Here is an 18,306-nt window from a genome sequence, read left to right on the forward strand (position 1 = left end):
GCTTTGAGCGGCAAAATGTCATTGAAGTCGGTGCGCCTCTATATATGAGTGCACGAATGCAGATGAATGAGCCTTTCGCCAATAGATGTACTACAGGGTGCGAGAAATGAAATGAATGTGACTGGCGGAGACAAGCTATAGCCACATGCTAAAGCTGCAACACAAACGTGACAAAAAAAGTGGTAGCCTAATATTCAGTAAAAAAGAGTGGAGTTAAATGGGGCAGCAGAGATGTTATTTTTGTTTTTGCTTAAGTCAGTACGCTGATGAGATCGAAATTGAAAGTATCTTTTGAAAAGCAGTGTAAGACTTGTTGAAAAAGAAAGGCCAGTTTCTGAACGAGAAAAAAAAATAGTCTGTATATAGAACAGGTCTGTATATAGAAACACGTACTGTCAGTGCTATGAACGCGTGAAACAGAAACGAAGGAAGAGAAGGCATGTTCGAGACAGTACATTGAATAGAGTGATGTATACGGTAGCGTTGGACCACGACTGTAGCCGCTGTTATGATGTAACAACCGACCACGCCACCAAGCATTGGATGACATAACATGCACAAGATTGGGCCGAAAAATTCTTTGCCTACCTAACTAGGGAGTGTAGAAAATAGATAGATAAAACAGTTATTGAAGTCTTGAAGGAATTCACCTCCGTTTTTTAGGGGGAGGATCGTGGGCCACTTAAGCGTAGGGACGGGTATATAGCTTCACCGCCAAGCCGCGGGCCTTATCGACAGCCTTGATTTGCAGGAAGACTGGCTCCTTGAGCATGGAATCAGTCATTTTCAGAAATACATTGATGATATCCTTTTAAAGAGGGGCACCAGAAGTAATTTCAATTTTTAACTTAAGGTATTGGAGGTTTCTGGCACCATGTTATCCGTGAAAAGAGAAATAACGTTGTTCGTATGTTATTTTTTAAATGTCTTTTAAAGAGCTTGCACGTATAAAGAGATGGAGGAAATGTGTTGATTATCGGATGGTGATGATGGCGGCGAGCTACCTCGCACACATACGGGCTTTTCGTATTCTTCCGTAGTCCACTATCATGCCTGAATTTTTTGAACATATCAGAATGTAACGAGAAGAACCCTGCCAAGATTGAAGGAGGGCCTCTTTCAAGCGACAGGGGATTAATAAACTTAAACTAATGTTCTATTTATGGTAAGCGCACAGGTCTATTATTTCCTTTCTTTTTTCTTGTTTTCTCATCACAGTTGCAATCAAGTGACAACCACTGCGTATAAGAAGCAGTAAATTTAGCTATAACGTGAATAATAAACCAACCGCGTTATCTCGACTCCACCCATGCTTCCCGTATTTACTAGACGAGCTCTGTGCCCGGAGACGCCACGTGAAAAGTACAATGACGCGAACCACCTGAAAGAAAATGAAGCACCGAGATTGATGATTGCGCATTCCACGACAGCCCTGCCTGTCAATGTGTGACGCTTTCGCTTCAACGTCGACATTTATTTTGCTGTGTTTCCATACGACGCGTTCGGTGCCGTCATTCAAGCATACGCGGCTAAGCAGTACAAGATCACGTGGTACATACACGCATGTCCTACATACGAGACCAAAGGCTTTTTATGCCTTTGTCGTCAGAATCGCGACGCTCGCGGGTCGAAGTGGGCGTGTTTTGCTTCGTGCGTGCCCGTGCATAGTGCATGAAGCAGGCGTGGTTGTGACGCCTGTGCTGGCCGCATAGATGAAAGATGCACGCGTAAAGGCGGAAGTGTCTATGCTCTGTCCCCTCGCTGGCGTTTTCAGATAGGGTGGGCTACTTCGGAGCGGAGGCTCTTTCCTCATCTTTAACCACAGTGAGTGTGTCTCCTCACGTGTATTTTGGCCTTAAAGAAAAGGAATGACTGCGCATTAAATGATTTTTGAGCTCCCAAATGCGCGTATGCTGCATGTGAGCCGTAGCTCGTCTCATCACTCGATTATTTTTTTCTATATAATTGTTATAAAAGAGAGAGCATGTGCCGTATATATTACATGCACAGCTCGTGACACTGTGAAAAATAATTACAAATAACAGTAGATTAAGCTGCGCAGCTTCTCGTGAAAATTTGTTCGATAGCCATGTACCCTATACCCGAGCATGTGCGGAAACAACAGATAAGTGAGACGTGTGCCTCAAGCCGTGTATAAGCATATAGGGGAAGCTTTACTACTTTTTGAAAGATTGATCGATTTCTCTGATTCTACAGGACACTTGGTTATATGTGCAAGTGGTCTTGAGGCCACTAATGAAAGAACAGCTTTCATTTTCCTCGAGTAGTAAAAGAGAAATGGCCTCAGAATTTTCTTCGGCTGTTTTCTCTTCGGTATAGCGCAGTTACCTTGTTTCATCATTGCGGCTGTTCTGGAGCAGCCACTGCGTCACCACGCGATGAAGGCTTTCGCTCGGCAAAAAGGTCAGTGTCCGTGAAAGTTGCGTTATATATATATATATATATATATATATATATATATATATATATATATATATATATATATATATATATATATATATATATATATATATATATATATATATAAAGGAACGGCTTTACGGGAAGCAAACCTATAGTGCATATTGTTACCAGTATACTGAAGTAGCCACCAATAATTTTTCGTTAATGACAAATTACTCTAATTATAATTGCAACTCGAAAAGTACTCCCCTAATTATCAAAATATCAACGAGGCAGATGTGCATCTGTTGAAATGACACCTGTCTGTGCTTCTTCCGGCAACGTATTAAATGCGTGCTCACTTATCTGCAATTTCAAAAAGCCCGCGAAATATGAAAAGGATCACGTGACTGCGCTCACACCCGCAAAAGAGAGCAGCGCCCTCAAATAACCTTACTGGAAACAACCGCATTACCTCTTTTTTGTTGCCACAGAGAGCGTTTTTGCTCACTGGAAAGGGCAGGTTGGGTGCCGACATGCGTCGCCGTTCAGCAGGGTTACATTTCGCTTGCTTTTACGTCGCTTTTACGATTCACATGTCACGGTCAACTGTCGGCGCCCGGATCTCTGTTATGACTGGAGCAATTGCAGCTTGGCTGTGTAAAATCAAGCCGGCGTGTTTCTTCGGACAGGAAGTGGCAGATAGTGTGATCCGTACTTTTTTTCTTTCTTTCTTCATTTCGCTCATTGTTTCTCGCTATACCAAATGAGCTTGTTTGAGGGCGCTTTCCTTTTTTCTTGAGGCGCTTTTTACGTGTTATTTTTTCTATTTCGTGGGCTTTCTTTATTAACAGGGGGAAAAATGCGCACACAATTAGTACGTTGCTATAAGTAGCTCAAACAGATCTCCTTTAAACATGCGCACATCTCCCTCATCGAGATTTTGATAGTTTGGCTAGTACTTTATGAGTTACAAGTGTGATTGTGAAAAATAAGAATATTCAATAACGAAAAGAAATTGTAGCGGCTACTACTGTACACTGAGAAGCATATGCACTAGCTTTGCCTCGTGTAACGTCATTCATATTTTTTTTAATCGCGCTGCGTGATAATTGGACACCCTATATATGCGTTGGTAGTTCTTTAATTGTTCAGACTTAACGTCCTAAAACCACCATCTGATCATCAGAAATGCCGTAGGGGAGGGCCCCGGAAAATTCGACGGCCTGGGGTTCCTTAACGTGCACCTGTATCTAAACACACGGGCCTCAAGAATTCTCGCCTTCATTTACAATGTGGCCACTGAAGCCGCGATTCGGTCTCGTGACAAAGTACTATATATATATATATATATATATATATATATATATATATATATATATATATATATATATATATATATATATATATATATAATAGATGCGTGTGTGGGGGTGTTGTGTGACCTGACCTGCATATCAGATGCCCTCGCATCGACAACGCAAAAACGCGCCACAAAAATTACTTTCTACACCTCATGAATTGGAACGTACGGATAAATGTTCATACGATGCAACGAACGGGCTTATACGTGCGCCCAGACTGCCGGAGGTAAAAAGAAGGATGACCGTTCCAGACCTCTGGCTGTTTCAGATTATTTCTTTTGGCGGAACTTCACCGCACAGCGCCGGAGAGCATCGTTTATTCATACTGATCAAGCGACTCGAGGAATGATAACGTCACTCCTTTATCGCGGCAACTGTCGCCGAACACCAACAATAGCGAGAGCGTGGTCACTGCACCGAAGGGGGTCTAAGTAGTATGCCCCGCAGGCTGTATACATGTCTAGGTGTATGCATAGGAAACGTGAAGACCGGAATCGTAGCTTGATCTTCCCCTGCTGTGAAACGAATGGATTATGCGGATACACGCGCATAAGAAAAAAAAGGAAGAGGCGAAAGAAAAACTACGACAAAAAAAAAAATCAAACGATGACATAAACGAGCGAAAAGAAGGTGCAAACATTCAACCTAAGTGTTGCACCAAGTGCATGTATTTTGGATGCCGGCGGCTGCGTTGGTGGGGCCGGCTCGTCCATGCAACAATAGTGGCTATATCTCATGAATTATGTATTCAACATAAGAAACTGCGTGTGTTGCAGGAGATATATATATATAGTGCTGGTGAAGGTGCAAGGCGATCACCAGTGGGACCGTCTCTTGGTGCGAGGTGCGAGCGCTGTGCACGAGCTGTGTACGCCAAGCCCGTTCTGGTGTTCCTGTTTATCCCGGATTTCTGCCTGCTACTATATAGGCATCGTTAATAAACACCCTTTCAATATATGTAGGCTCTATCGTACGCTCGTTATTATTCAGACCAACACCGTACTACACGTGCGCAACGCGTATACAGTACGGAAACTACATGTAGTCTGTATATGCCTCATGGCAGAGCACAGCCTTTGCGTGTCTTACGTAAAAGTTAACGAGTTCGCTGCAAGTGGTGTTACTTTGAACAGTGCGTTTCTTTTTCCGCAGTTTACTATCGGCAAAAAGGTCACCTGACCCATTCAGTGGCAGGAATGAAAAAAAAAGCGTATTTGCGTGATATATAGCACTCACCACAGTGACCCCCCCCCTCCCCCCCCGTATTCTAGAACGTCCCTTCACTCAACGCTTCACCTTCACTTGAGAAAGCCGATGGGAGCACCATCTCTAGTTACGGCAATTCACTGCATATCATCGAGTATCACGTGGCAGTCTTCGTCTTTGAAGGCAATGAAAAAAAAAAAGACAACGCATGCTTTGGTTCTTCGAGATAGTCCTGCTCGCTTATGCCCTTGATGGACAGTGATCACCACTCTTGGAATTGTGGGCTTAGTTTCACCAAAGTTATTTATTATCCCCAGATTTGCGAGGACATAGTGCTTTACTCGTATTTGTGACAATACAATGTTCTATGGCCCGCGTATTTGTCGCTGGCAGCAACAGTTTGTTATGTGAAAATTTTATTCTTTATATTTCTTTGTATGCTTTTTCTTCGTTTTTGAGGCTTGTAATGATAGCTTGCAGGATAAAGGATAGCTGAGCAAGTTGGTTTGCTTTCATCACTTTGGTGAGGCAGCTCTAGGCGACGTGTATACCAAAGGAAAGAGAGAAAAAGCCGACATGCGGTCTATACTCTCTCAGGTGTTGGGAGTGCAGCAGATCTCTTTCCTCTTTTGGTTCCGTGTATTCGTCGTCTATCGTAGACTTACAAAATGGATGTAATGCTTTTATTCGCGCTAGTTCACTCAACAAACTACAGACCATGCAAATAGTAAACCTGAAACGGTTGATCCAGCGGTATTAAACGCAAGCTCAGTTTACTGAAATTCCTCCTGAAAATAGCCGCTAGGAGCACAATTGTACATCACACATACGTGAACATGAAGTAAAGTTGTATGGAGCCAATAAAGCCAGCTTACAACATATACACACCGCATTTATCTTTACAATGCGAAAGTAATAGCGCATCAAGTATAGTCATGTTATTTTAGCGTCAACTAATACAAGCAAAAAGTACTTTGTAGTCATATGTATTCATATATGCATATGCGCTAGTACTCCGATATAGCCGCGAAATGTGTGTTCTCATTAAGGACGATCAGTTGTGTCAGGCATGGGCCTACACATGCCGAAGAGTCCACTTATTAATGCGGCGCTGCCAAGGCCAACTGTGGGGCCTGTCTACTGCGGCTGACTTATAGAAATTAATTGCGGGCGCTTCAGTTCGAGCCAAACTATAGCACCCTCCCCTCATTCTCCAACTGCTCTACTGCCCGTTTCTCATCTCGCTCTCTGAGCAGGGCACATCGCTGGCGCCTCGCAGTGCGCAGAAACGCGCCCCAGTTGAAGAGGAAGCGTGATCACGTGGTCCAAGCGTCTGCACACCCAGACCCGCAGTAAACCGCTTGCGCAGTGGTAACGACCCGTGCTGGTCATTAGGGCTTCATTAATAAGCTTCCAACACATGCCCACGGGTATGCCACAAAGAGAGCGAGGTAGTTCTTGCTCGGATCAAAAGTGTGCGGCCGCGAGGGAGTGCGTAACATAAAAAACTTCAGGCCCGGACTCGTTAACCAAAGTTGGGTAAGGAGGAGTTTGCTGGGGCCGTATGAGCCAACTTTCTGCAACAGAAGCTGCCCCTGTTGGCGTCATATGCCATGCCATCTGCATATATATATATATATATATATATATATATATATATATATATATATATATATATATATATATATATATATATATGTATATATATATATATATATATATATATCCAAGCAATGACGAGTATACTAACCAAGCTTTATTCCAAGTTTTACATGCTGGGAAGCATGCGAAAATGTTCAGTGTCACAGAGAGAGAGAGAGATAGAAAGAAAGAGCAGGCATCATTTTAAATGGCTCACAATTGGCATGTATGCGACGTACAGGCGAGCACATGGATCAGGTACCTTCGAGTACTGCAAAAACGTGCAGACTTGGTGCTTTGGAACAGGAGGCATCGTTTATAGGAAATAAAAACTTTATTAGTGAATAAAACATATAAAAAAAGAAAAGAAAAACCTATAGGAGCGCTTTCCCTTGACAACTGGCAAGTGGTGTCTGAAAAGTGTTCAGAGTACGAACATCAGGAGTTCTCATTTCCATTACTCATTAGTTTGTATGCGTGCGAGAGCTCTCGCACCTTTATAACCTCTGTTGCATAGAGGGATACCCGGAATGGTCGATGTGCGGTGCAAGTGACGGCCGGCGAACGCATCAATAGCCCTTCACGTCACATCGGAGAAATTGGTCTCCTCCCTCTCGCCCGCCTGTAACAGGCCGCCTCCCAAGCTGTCCGGCTCATTTCCTGGCATCAAGTGCGGTGGTATAGCCATGTATTCGGTAGATTGAGGGCGCGTGTTTGGGATAGCGCACATCATCGACGACCCGCAGAAGCGAGCGCAGTTTCGCCGGCCGCCGCCGCCACAAACAGGCATCTAACGAGGCACCATTTTAACGCGCAGTTTGATTAAACGACTTTCCAAGAGCCCCTGAGAAGGGGCTGTTGGTGTTGACTGTTTTTGAGAGGCCCGCTATGTTTGGAGCTGAGATGATCATGATGTGGCTGCTGTTGCTTTATTGCCCTTGGTGGTTGCATCGAATACTCTTTCACTATGCGGACTTAGTGGCCTGAGTTTATATTTGCACGTAACTTGTTAATCTGTTACTTCTTTTTTAATTCAATGCAGATTTTGTTTTAAGGCATTCTGCTTAGTTTTCAGGCGTCTTTGAGCGTCTCAGAATAACAACTCGTGCCTGTGATGAGGCATCATCTAAGAGAGCATTTCAAGAGGCAATAATGCTTTTACAAATTTCATTATGTTTCTGTTTACTAGAGTGCGTGCCGCGATAATTGGTACCACCAGAATGAGTTAAAAATACATATAAAAATTGGCACATTTATAGTAGGTTGAATGCTGAATGCTGAATAGCTGAATGAATTTGTTTGTGTTGGTTCGCATCAGTCTGTATACTATGTGATTGTAAAGTACACCAGGTGATTGTGAAGTTAGTCTTATATCCCGCAAGTCTTAATACATACAAAAATAACAATATAAAATAGATTATGTACGAATGAGTATCCTAATATGATGTTGGGCGAACGGGGCCGGACAGTTCGATGTCTGAAGATATTGCTACGTAGCGCTACGGATAACTCGAAACTCGATAAGGAAGAGGATGATGTCAGAGCTCTCATGCAGACTGGGTTCCATCTTGTATGCCTGCTTGTTTTGTCGATGGTAAACATATTTCTGCGACGCCTTTTCCCCGTAACATTTTGGTCGAGGTGCGGGTCCTCTCAGAATCAACATCCACAACGATTCTACAAAGCGGACGTTCCTTGGCTTCCTCCACGATGGCTGATCACGACGAGAACGAGAATTCGTACGTCGCTCGTTTTCAATATCGAATACAAAATGTGAAAAGACGTGGGACTTCCCGCAAATTATTTTGCTATCTACACTGATTTTACCTGTCTTTTGTGGCCTCATTCTGTTCAAACAATTTTTAAAAGCTTTCCATAATATGTGCTTTCCGTTTGTTTCATATTATTACGACAAATATTCAGCATGTCAGCTTTAGGTGAAATTGCACATCTTCAGCAAAAACACGATTGATTCGTTGATTTAATGATTGATTGATTGAACTTTATTGTAGTTAAATAAATAAATACAAATGAATTGGAAAAACTGTATGACCAACATGACCGTACCAAGATATCAATACAGGTGACAGAAGGCTTCACAACCTGAGGAGTTCAATCCACAATGACCAAAGTACTTGTGCCTTGAGGCCCGTGCGCTTTAACTTAGGTGCGTGTTAAAGAACAACAGATGGTCGAAGTGTCAGGAGTCCTCCACTATGGCGTCCCTCATAATGGTATCGTATCGTAATTTTGGAACATCAGATCCGAGGTATTATTATTATTATTATTATTATTATTATTATAATTAGTTGTTGTTGTTGTTGTTGTTGTAGTAGTAGTAGTAGTAGTAGTAGTGACTTATTGGACTATCGAATAATTGGGTCATTACAGCTATTATTTGTGCTGAGTATGGGCAATATGGAAACCAAGGCCCAAGCAAAAGGTTCAGGGAAGGTAGAACTATAAAGGGAGGAAAAATTCATGAGCAACGTTGCAGATCCGAATTCGGATCCACCGTTTCGACTATCGGTCTGTTCTTGTTGCAGTCTTGTCGCACTTGCGGTCTTCAATAGCACAAGACTGCATGTCAAAACATTGTCTTGAGTGACGACCCGCGTTTAAGACCTTTTCTATCTCTAAGTGAAACTGAAGCATACATGGCTGTCGTTCCATTAGCACGACACCACATCGATAGAAGCTTGGGCAGCGTGCCTCACAAAGAAAAAAAAAAAAACTGGCGCATACGTGGTGGCGCCTGCTATTGATTGTTTCCCGCCAAAACGTTACAGGTTTGCGCGATGAATCGAAGCCAAGCTCGGGGGTCATTAGGAATGACTATCGATTTGCATACCACGTCAGACGTTGCATTCCATGTAACGATATACAATTGTCGGAGTTTGACTGGCCTCGCTTCTACCCTATAAGGTGTAACGCGAGTGTATTTTTAGCTTTCTGGCGATGCAGATTTGATTTCGGCAATCAATACGAGTCCTTCTGCAAGAGATAAAAAATAAAACTTCGAAGTTTTGAAGCAACATGGTGTCTAATTGAAGTATATTGTCGTCCCTCGCGGTGGTACAGCGGTCATGGGGCTCCGCTGCTGACCTAAAGTTATACCCGGTTCGATCCCGGCGTTGGTGGTCGCTGTTCGATGGTGGCGAAATGTTTGAGGCCCATGTTATATGCTATGCCATTGGTTGTTAAATAACAAAGAATGATCGAAATTCATGTAGCCATCCGCGAATTCATAACCATATCGTGGTTTAAGCAGATAAGCCTTTAGATGCTATTATTTCTTGTACTGATGAAGTTGATGTATTCATGTTTATCATCACACGTGTTAATGTGTTCGTTAGGCGCATTTTTGTTCCCCTTTCTGGTACATAAGGGCAGAGCAGTCACCAAGATGCTCTTTTAGTATAATATGTATGTCTTTTTATTTCGAAAGCATACCTTTAGGTATAGCAATTCGCATCTATCAAAAATGCGCATGCAAATTTGCTTCGTATATGAAGTCCAACGGTGAACGGTGAAATGGTCTGAGTACAGAGTTCAAGGTCGGGGGATCCTCAGATGCCCAGCATAAAAAAAAAAAGGCGCAAGTCTGCCAACAGCATGGTTTGTATGCTGTGACATCCTCTTGCTCGTAGGTAGGAAAGAATGACAGAGAGAAAGAAGGAGAGGAGGGGGCAGTGTTGTTGACCGATTGTCACCATCAGGGAAGTCCAGCAGTTGAAAGAGGAAGGTGGGGGGGGGGGGGTGAGCCCCGAAGTGGCGTACGTCAGCAGTATATAGAAGCTGTGCAAACTTTGCAAACTGAGCACACCAAGAAGAAAAAAAAACAACAAAGACGTTAAAACGAAGGTACTTAATCGTGAGTATCTGTAGGAGCATAGGAAAGTACAAGAAAAAAAGAAGTTGAGCTGACCTCTTCACGCGAGCTGCCTAAAGAGGACGGCTCCCGCTCCGGCAGGCGACAAGCTCCCGAGGAGTCTTAATTACCCTTTTGGCCCTGATGACGCGCTCATTGTCTCCGCGCTCATGAAGAGCCGCTCTCCGGAAAAATAGCCGCCGCGCCGGCTAGACTCGTCCGACGCACCGAGGCGTGCTCGAAAGGGCATGGTTTGCGAGAAGCTGGCGCCCTCCGCTATCCTTTATTATCGCGCAACCCTGATCGCTCGTGGCAGGCGCCAAGGAAGGGGGAGAAGAAAAGGAGGGGGTGCGGATTCCTTTGTCTGAGGTCAGGGTGGTGTGTGCGCTACGGGACGCAGTCAACCGGCTACACCGCTGCCGCTACTTGGAGCCGCAAAGCGGCTAGACAATATGGAGCAAATAGAGGAGGGTGCATCTTAGAGGAGAAGCAGGGAAGGGCCTTTGTCTTCCCTTCGCGGTCGGCGATTCGGTACACGTAGCTTTTTTATGTTTCTTAATTTTGTGATTTCTTTCGATTTAGCGGCTAGATAGATATACCGGAACATCTCTTTCGATTTAGCGGCTAGATAGAAATAACGGAACGCCCTTTCTTCTTTAGGATGTAAATTACAAAAAAATGGATTGAGCGATGTTTTAGATAGGTCGTTGGTGTGATACGTTGTGTTCTTTCCTTGTGACTGCTTGCGTGTTTCTATACAGTGTATATATACGTCTCGACGCATCAAAAGAAGACGAGTAAGCTAAAGGAACGGTGTCTTTTGTTTCAGCATAAGCACTGCCCGATTCACGAAAATTTAAAGAAACCTTAAGGATGAAATTTGAAGAAATAAGCTTAAGACTTACATTTTCACAATCTCTAAAATGTAGGTAGAAGTTGGAAGAGGTAGTGGGATGATCCAAAGAAATCGTTTGTAGAGGAATCCAGTAAGCTAAAAGACCGAAGCGTTATGTGAACCTCGACAAGGACATCTTTCTTCCGTTTTTCATGAGTCCTGTGTAAGGTGTCACTTAAGTAAATTGCGTATTTCATTAACGTGGACCGATACCGTACGTTTTCGAAACTCCAAATCTGGTTGTATACGCGTACCCATGCTTACCGGCCGGAGCAGTAGACAGAAGTTATTTCGGTACTGAGTCTTTTTTTCCTGAATGCAGGGTGCTGCCAGCATACCTAATGGCTGCTCTCCTCTGTCTATGGCCAGCATGAATAGATTTCGCTGAACGGCGCTTCTTCTCCTTCTCTACTGTATACAGGTTCATAACAGTCTGCACCACAAGCATTGAATTCATTGTGACTGGACGGGCACGTTTAAAACAATAGTTTGGTACTCTCTGGGCAGGTGTTTGTGGCAGTTTGATCCTTCTACACAGTTTATTTGTTTTCTACTTTTTTTTTTAAATGAAGACCTCGTGTATAAAATATAATGTCCGTAGCCATACTGGTACGAGGCCAACACGGCCCAATGCATTTCGCTTAGTGGTATTCATGGCTAGCTTCCTGCTTGTCCTTTCTTTATGTTGATGCATCGCAATTATTATCACGTTCATCAGTTTATTGAATTTCCACAAGAACACAAATGGCTCTCTGAATTACACTCAATTTACCGTTGTGTTCTTCATTATGAGGGAGATTTTAGAGCACGAAGCTCCTCCCCAACTCAGGGACATTTAATCCATCAAGCCTGTCTTCGTCCTCGCTAAGATATAAAAGGCCCTCTTTCGAGCCTTCGCTATCGAAATCCCAGCTGTCAAGAACGCGCTCTATTATGATTCACTTCTCTTAGCAGCACTCTTCATTGCTTCATCTGTTCAGCGTGCGGGGAACATTCAAAACCCCAGGCAGCTAAACAAAGCAGACTCTAGCATGCACGTTCGCTAGCCCTCAGTGCTGCGCCAAGACGAGCTTGTAATGAGTGCTCAAATGAGCTCGTACTCCTTCTGGCTCTCTATACATTGCCATACATTGCTATGGGACCAGCGTGCGCAAGCGCACCATTCTTGTCGTTCGGGACGAGCGCCAGCGGTTGTGATTGTGTTTCCTATAGCTTTCCGCCGGTTTATCATTCAAAGAAGAAGACGTCGCGGCGGCTCTGCATGTGCTCGGCTTGTCCTGCACTCCTGGTTTAGTAATTTTATTTCTTGTCGCATCGGCTTTTTGATGCACCTTGTTTTCAACTCTCTTGTCTACATCAGCCCCCTGGCGTCCTCATCGTGGGCACTTCTCAAACGCCTCGCGGACACTTCCCGAGTGCCTTCCCCACTGATGTATTGTGGCAGTCGCTATTAACTCGCCATCAACCTCCTCTCCACGTTTTCTCATTTGCGTCTCTGCCGGCGGCCGTGGCGGGGCATACCGCGCGTGCCTCTCGGTCATCAGCGTGCCCGGCAGGCCGCGCCGAACAATGGAACTCGCTGTGTGTGCGTGTGTTCGCATGGCAGGGAACCGGGGGGGGTCCGCAAAGGTTCCCAGTGTGTGTGTGTGTCATTGTCTCGAGCGTTGGTTGTTCGGAAAGTATGTGAGCCCTATATATCCCCGGTGCCACAAGGTTTCGGTTTAGACGCTGTGACATTTTTGCTCTGTAGATAGGAAAATTATCACGCGTACTTGGTTAACTCAATCAGAAATGAAATAACTTTTTAAATATTCAAATGTGTTCCTTTATGTCTTGCAGTGTGTCAAATCAGGTTTGTTGGTGTATAAACTTTCTATTTCAGTTGTGTTGGGGATCATAAAAAAATGTTCCCGTGGCTTCCACGACAACTAGATGACTGGTATAATGGCATAAAATACCAGCAAAGCCACGTGAGCTGTTTAAACGGTTGGTCATGTACTCTCTATAGAGCTCTCCGTTCCACCTTCTTTACCGATGAAGTTAACATACGATGGTCTTTATTGTTGATGTGGAAATATTGAGAAAAGAAACATCGCTTCACAGTCTTAAAATGTCTTTTCTGTTTTCGCAAATCAGGTAACGGGTGACTCGGAGCAAGTAGACGAAAAAAAAAAGGGGGGGGGGGCAGTTCATTTTGCCGTTAATCAGCACACACAGCACGAATGAATGGAACGTTAGCAACAAGCTGGTGATATTAGGACTTTTTTTCTGTTTTATGATCTATTTTTTTTTCATTTCTCCATCTTCATTTTATTTCTGTCGGTCTCTCTTTTTAGCTTCATTTTTTTTTATGTTTTCCTCACGCTTTGTATTCTTATTTTTATCTTTCACTCCATGTTAGCCTTCTTTCTACCGTTCGTTCTCCCTATTTATCTCTTTATTTTAATGATAAGCTTTACTCCATCTTCTTCTCCTTTGTATTTTCTTCATCCTCACATGTCATCTCCCTCACTTCTGTTTCCCGTCCCCTTAAAGATAATAATTGCTGGAATTCAACGTCCTAAAATCACGATATGATTACGAGAGACGATATCCACCAAAAATGCGGCCGCCGCGGTCTGGATTCCATCCCGCGACCCGTGATTCCCATACCTTTACTGCACTATACACAATGCTATGCAGTACTCTACTAGTTTGCCTGGATAGTGGGTAAAATTGCTCGCTTCTGGAAGATGTGTAGTCGGGTTCAAATCTTGACACACGAAGAAATTTTCTCCTTCTAATTTCTCATTATATTTTATTTATTTATTTATTTATTTATTTATTTATTTATTTATTTATTTATTTATTTATTTATTTATTTATTTATTTATTTATTTATTTATTTATTCCTGTAATCATAGCCTCGCCGATCAAAAATAATGCACGCCGTGCTGGAGAAATCGGCGCTTGAAGTTTGATAGCGAAGCGGAAGGTGAAGACGACGTCGATTATGAAGAAGAGGTCAAAAATGCATGTGCTGGATTATAATGACCCCCCCCCCCCTTTTATTTTTTTGTACACCGCGCTAACTATACGGTGAGCAACAACTTTGCTGTTAAAATATTATACACGAGATGACACTATTGCCTGTGCACCGAAAATGTGGAGGCGAATAAGCTTAAAATGAGATATCATCTTAGGTAATAACGAAGCTGACAAAATCTCGCATCATTATGGCAAGGGAAGCCACTGAAAGGTCGTCCGTGAAGATAGCACAGAGGAAAAATAGGCGACTATTTTCAGTCCTTATGAGGCAATGTGCTTTCTTATTTTAACGAGCCGGAGCCGTGTGAATTATACGTAAAGGGTACTGCGGTGGGCTGTCCTGGTAGGTATACTGTTCGTATAAACGAATTTCTCACGCGACCGGAAGTTGCAGTTCTGGGACAAGTGTCGGTGCCGTACCTTTCGGTGTTTAGCTCGGAATAACTCTTCCCGAAGGCCGTGTCTGAGAATACTTTAGCCGGTAATGATTCTCCGTGCAGGTCGTCTCAAATCTCGCTTACACTTTTTGTCTCGTGTATTTTTGCAGCACACAAAAATGCCCCTGCACACGTCCGCATCCGCATAATATACGGAATTGAGCGTAGGTATGATTTGATCTATTATATACGGCTGGTGTTTGTCAGCTTCATCATCGGGCGCTTTTAACGCACACTCCGCAGCACGTGAGTTGCATGACGCGATAGCGTATGCATCGTGGCAGACCATTACCCGTGAGTCGGTGTATTGAACAAATTTACCCCAAATGCTGACATCGCAGGAAAATAAGTAACTTTCGGTGTACTATAGCCATTACCTGCCAAGGCCGCTTGACGAAAATACGCACGTGTGTGTTTCCACGAAGCTGTCGTTCAGCTGCATTCGCTGTATGGCTGTGACAGATCACTCCATAAGTTATGCTACGCTCAGAACAAACACTTGCTTATCTCACGGAATTGCCGCTCTCAGTATACGCACTTGGGGCAAAAGCAAAGCTAGATCATTGCAGCAGGTTTGTTTTGGCCTCTAATGGCATTGGTGAATAGACGTGATTATGCAGCGTTTGCACTACGTGATGTTTCAAGAACATTTCCATTGATTAAGCACGAATATATGCTTCACGGATAGTTCCTGCGTTTATGCCGTTTCAGGGTTCGAAAGAGCGGTAGAACCGCATAAGGCGGTTCAATTATCAATTATCAGGCATATTCAATGCAGCATGGTTGTATACCTGTGCCTATGGTAGTAAAAATAACTGTAGGCTATAAGACGCTGTAACAAAACAGTTGCTGTCGCTTAAGCATTTAGATGGCCAGTGCGGCTCATTTATGCAAGATAGGTGTTTGCAACTCACGCGATTGCAAGGAAGCTTACGATGGTTCTTTTTTACCCCTGTTTTTAGATGCGAAGCATCTTATACTCGCGCCTTGTAGTGCGCCGTCCGCACCGCTTCTCGAACATTCGACAGCTGACGCGCGCGCATGCGCCGTCGCGCCGTCGCCCACCATCTGTGCCGCGCGCTCGCTGAAACGCGCAACGCACGACGACTGCAAACACCACCAGCCGACCACCATTCGCGGAACCTGCATCGACCACGTCTTTGCAAATTTCGACCTACGACCGATGCAACCCGATCCACTCACTCTTTACTTTACCGACCACAAAGCCATCGTCCTCAAAGTTCGTCGCAATAAATAAAACACCGCCCTTTCGCATACGTGCCGTACGTGTTCACTCATTTAACACCCCATTTCACAACCACGTTAACCAATTTAGCCATCGACCCAAGTAAGTCGCAATTTAACACCCGTTAACCAATTACATGCTTCCGCATCCTCCTCAGTGTTCCCCCGAGGGAAGCTGCGGGCAATTTTTTTTCTTTTATTTAGGCGTAAATAATTTAAAACAGATCACTGGTGTTATATGAGGCTGTGATGATTCATTTTCCTTTGGCTGCTGAATGTCCCTCTGCAATGAAAGCATGCTATTTAACTACATATTCAACATACATATCACTAGGTACGGATTGGAAGCCTTTTTCCTAGACGACGAAGCTCTGTCTCTAGGTTTATGCGCCGAGATGGTGTAGCGGTTACAGTGCTCTGCTGTTGGCTCGAAGGTCATGGGTTCGGCTCCGGACGCGATGGTCGATTTTTTGGTAGAGGCTGAGTGGTAGAGGCTCGTGCACTGATGTGATTGCAGTGAACGCTAAAGAACACCGGATTGTTGGAATTTCCGTAGGCCTCCACTACGGAGTCTTTTATATTTAAATCGCGGTTCTTGGGCGTACCGATCATGTGCACTCACAAGCCTTGCGCATATTGAGCGTAATTACGAAGGCCTTGGCATAAATAAAGAAAGAGCGTTGTACGTGAGTCTTTCTAAGATTGAGGTCCAGTGGACTGCAGAGTGGAAGATGGCCGTGGTGTTATTCCGAATAAATCAGAGGCTGCGTTGAGGAGGCACCATATCAGGCCGGGCTCGTCAATTGTCGTGGCCTACTCTGATCACAGTCTCGCTTTGTGGTTGGTGTTACAGGATGCCCTTATTCTCTATTTCAGAAGCTTCATTCGTCTGCGCTAGTTTCGTGACCTTGATTTCCCTGAGGATTGCTAGACGAGGCACCGTCGAAATTTTAGCTTTTGTCGAGACCATGGCCGTAGCTGGGCGTGGCTTCGTCTTGTATTCTTGGGAACCGACCCACTCGATGCGATCGTGGCTTGCTTTGCATGGACAATGCGTGGTAGGCTTCGTTGTAAAACTCGAAAGAACGCTGAAAATAGATGACACATCAAAGATGGAGGCGAACACGACAGGACTGTTGTGTCTGTTGAACCTTTGTTGCTTTCTTTGCCACTCTAGCAGTTGCTGAGAATGTAGCGTAAAGACATGCTTGACAAGAGCAAGAAGAAATACCCTCGAAAGAAATGTAAGGTCAAGTAGTCTGAGTAGGCGGCGGTGGCGGCTTAGCGTTCGGCTGCAGCGTTTGACTGCGAGGGCCGCGGGTTAGTGCATTTTCAATGAGGCTGCTTTTGGCCTTACCTTTTTTGGTTCAACATCAGCTCTGTATTCTCTTTCAGACTCTTCAATGTGTCTCCGCATCGATTCCCTGCTAACGTTCTGAAAGAAAAGTATTTCATTAAAGTTCTTGCTATGTAGGTAAAGAAAGCAAAATTCGGTTTCGTGTTTGGAAGCTACAAAGCCTTTCAAGTAACATAGTTATCATATTACATTGTTCTCGACTCGACCATATTGTTGGACAGTGTGTTGCGAAGCTACCACTAATGCATTTAAAGGGGAATAAAATTATTATAAAAGCTTAGAAAGCGACTGTGAGATTAGTAGACCAGACCTTCATGTCAATTACAAGAGACAAAAGATGCCTATAGTAAACCAAACTGGTGAAACAGTCGTATGTGAAGTTCACGTAATGATTTTTTCTTCTCTCTCTCAACAAGCTCGCACTGACTTTACGAAACATGACTTGTGTGTCATAATGGCATGATGCACCGACAAGGGGTTGAAACAAGGAAACAAAGCATAAGAAAGCATTAGCCTTAGGTGCATCATAATACGGTGTTACTGCTTGAAACAATGAACGTATGTCACCTGTGCTAGTCTATGAGACGAGTTCCGTAGTCGGCGCTGACCGACATATAAAACGAAAACTAACCGCGCTATAAACTAGCGCTGTCGTCGCCACTTTTGTCAGCTATCGTCAGTCGCAGGCTTTAATCCTCCTTGGTCGCAGCCAAGCACTGTTAACAGTTTCGCTTGATGAAACCACGTCATTTCGTGATACCGCGAGTGTTGGCGTCGTTGCTTTTAATATCCCGTTTTAACAGTCGTTTAGGTCGAAGAAGGGCCGACCTTCGTGTTACAGTCAGTCCTGAAAAGACTAT

At 44.0% G+C, this 18,306-nt stretch overlaps 1 protein-coding gene across 1 annotated transcript in view; it reads right to left on the reverse strand.

Moving 5' to 3' along the window:
- LOC119185211 (uncharacterized) overlaps positions 1-17,519 on the reverse strand; it is a 137,071-nt gene extending 119,552 nt beyond the window's left edge. The window contains exon 1 of the mRNA XM_075892099.1: positions 17,447-17,519. Coding sequence (XP_075748214.1) covers positions 17,447-17,506 — 60 coding nt within the window. The 5' untranslated portion in view covers positions 17,507-17,519. The remainder of the gene's footprint in view (positions 1-17,446) is intronic.
- Positions 17,520-18,306: the final 787 nt, after the last annotated feature.

Source organism: Rhipicephalus microplus, chromosome 4, assembly GCF_043290135.1.
Source record: "Rhipicephalus microplus isolate Deutch F79 chromosome 4, USDA_Rmic, whole genome shotgun sequence".
NCBI classification, from domain to species: domain Eukaryota; kingdom Metazoa; phylum Arthropoda; class Arachnida; order Ixodida; family Ixodidae; genus Rhipicephalus; species Rhipicephalus microplus.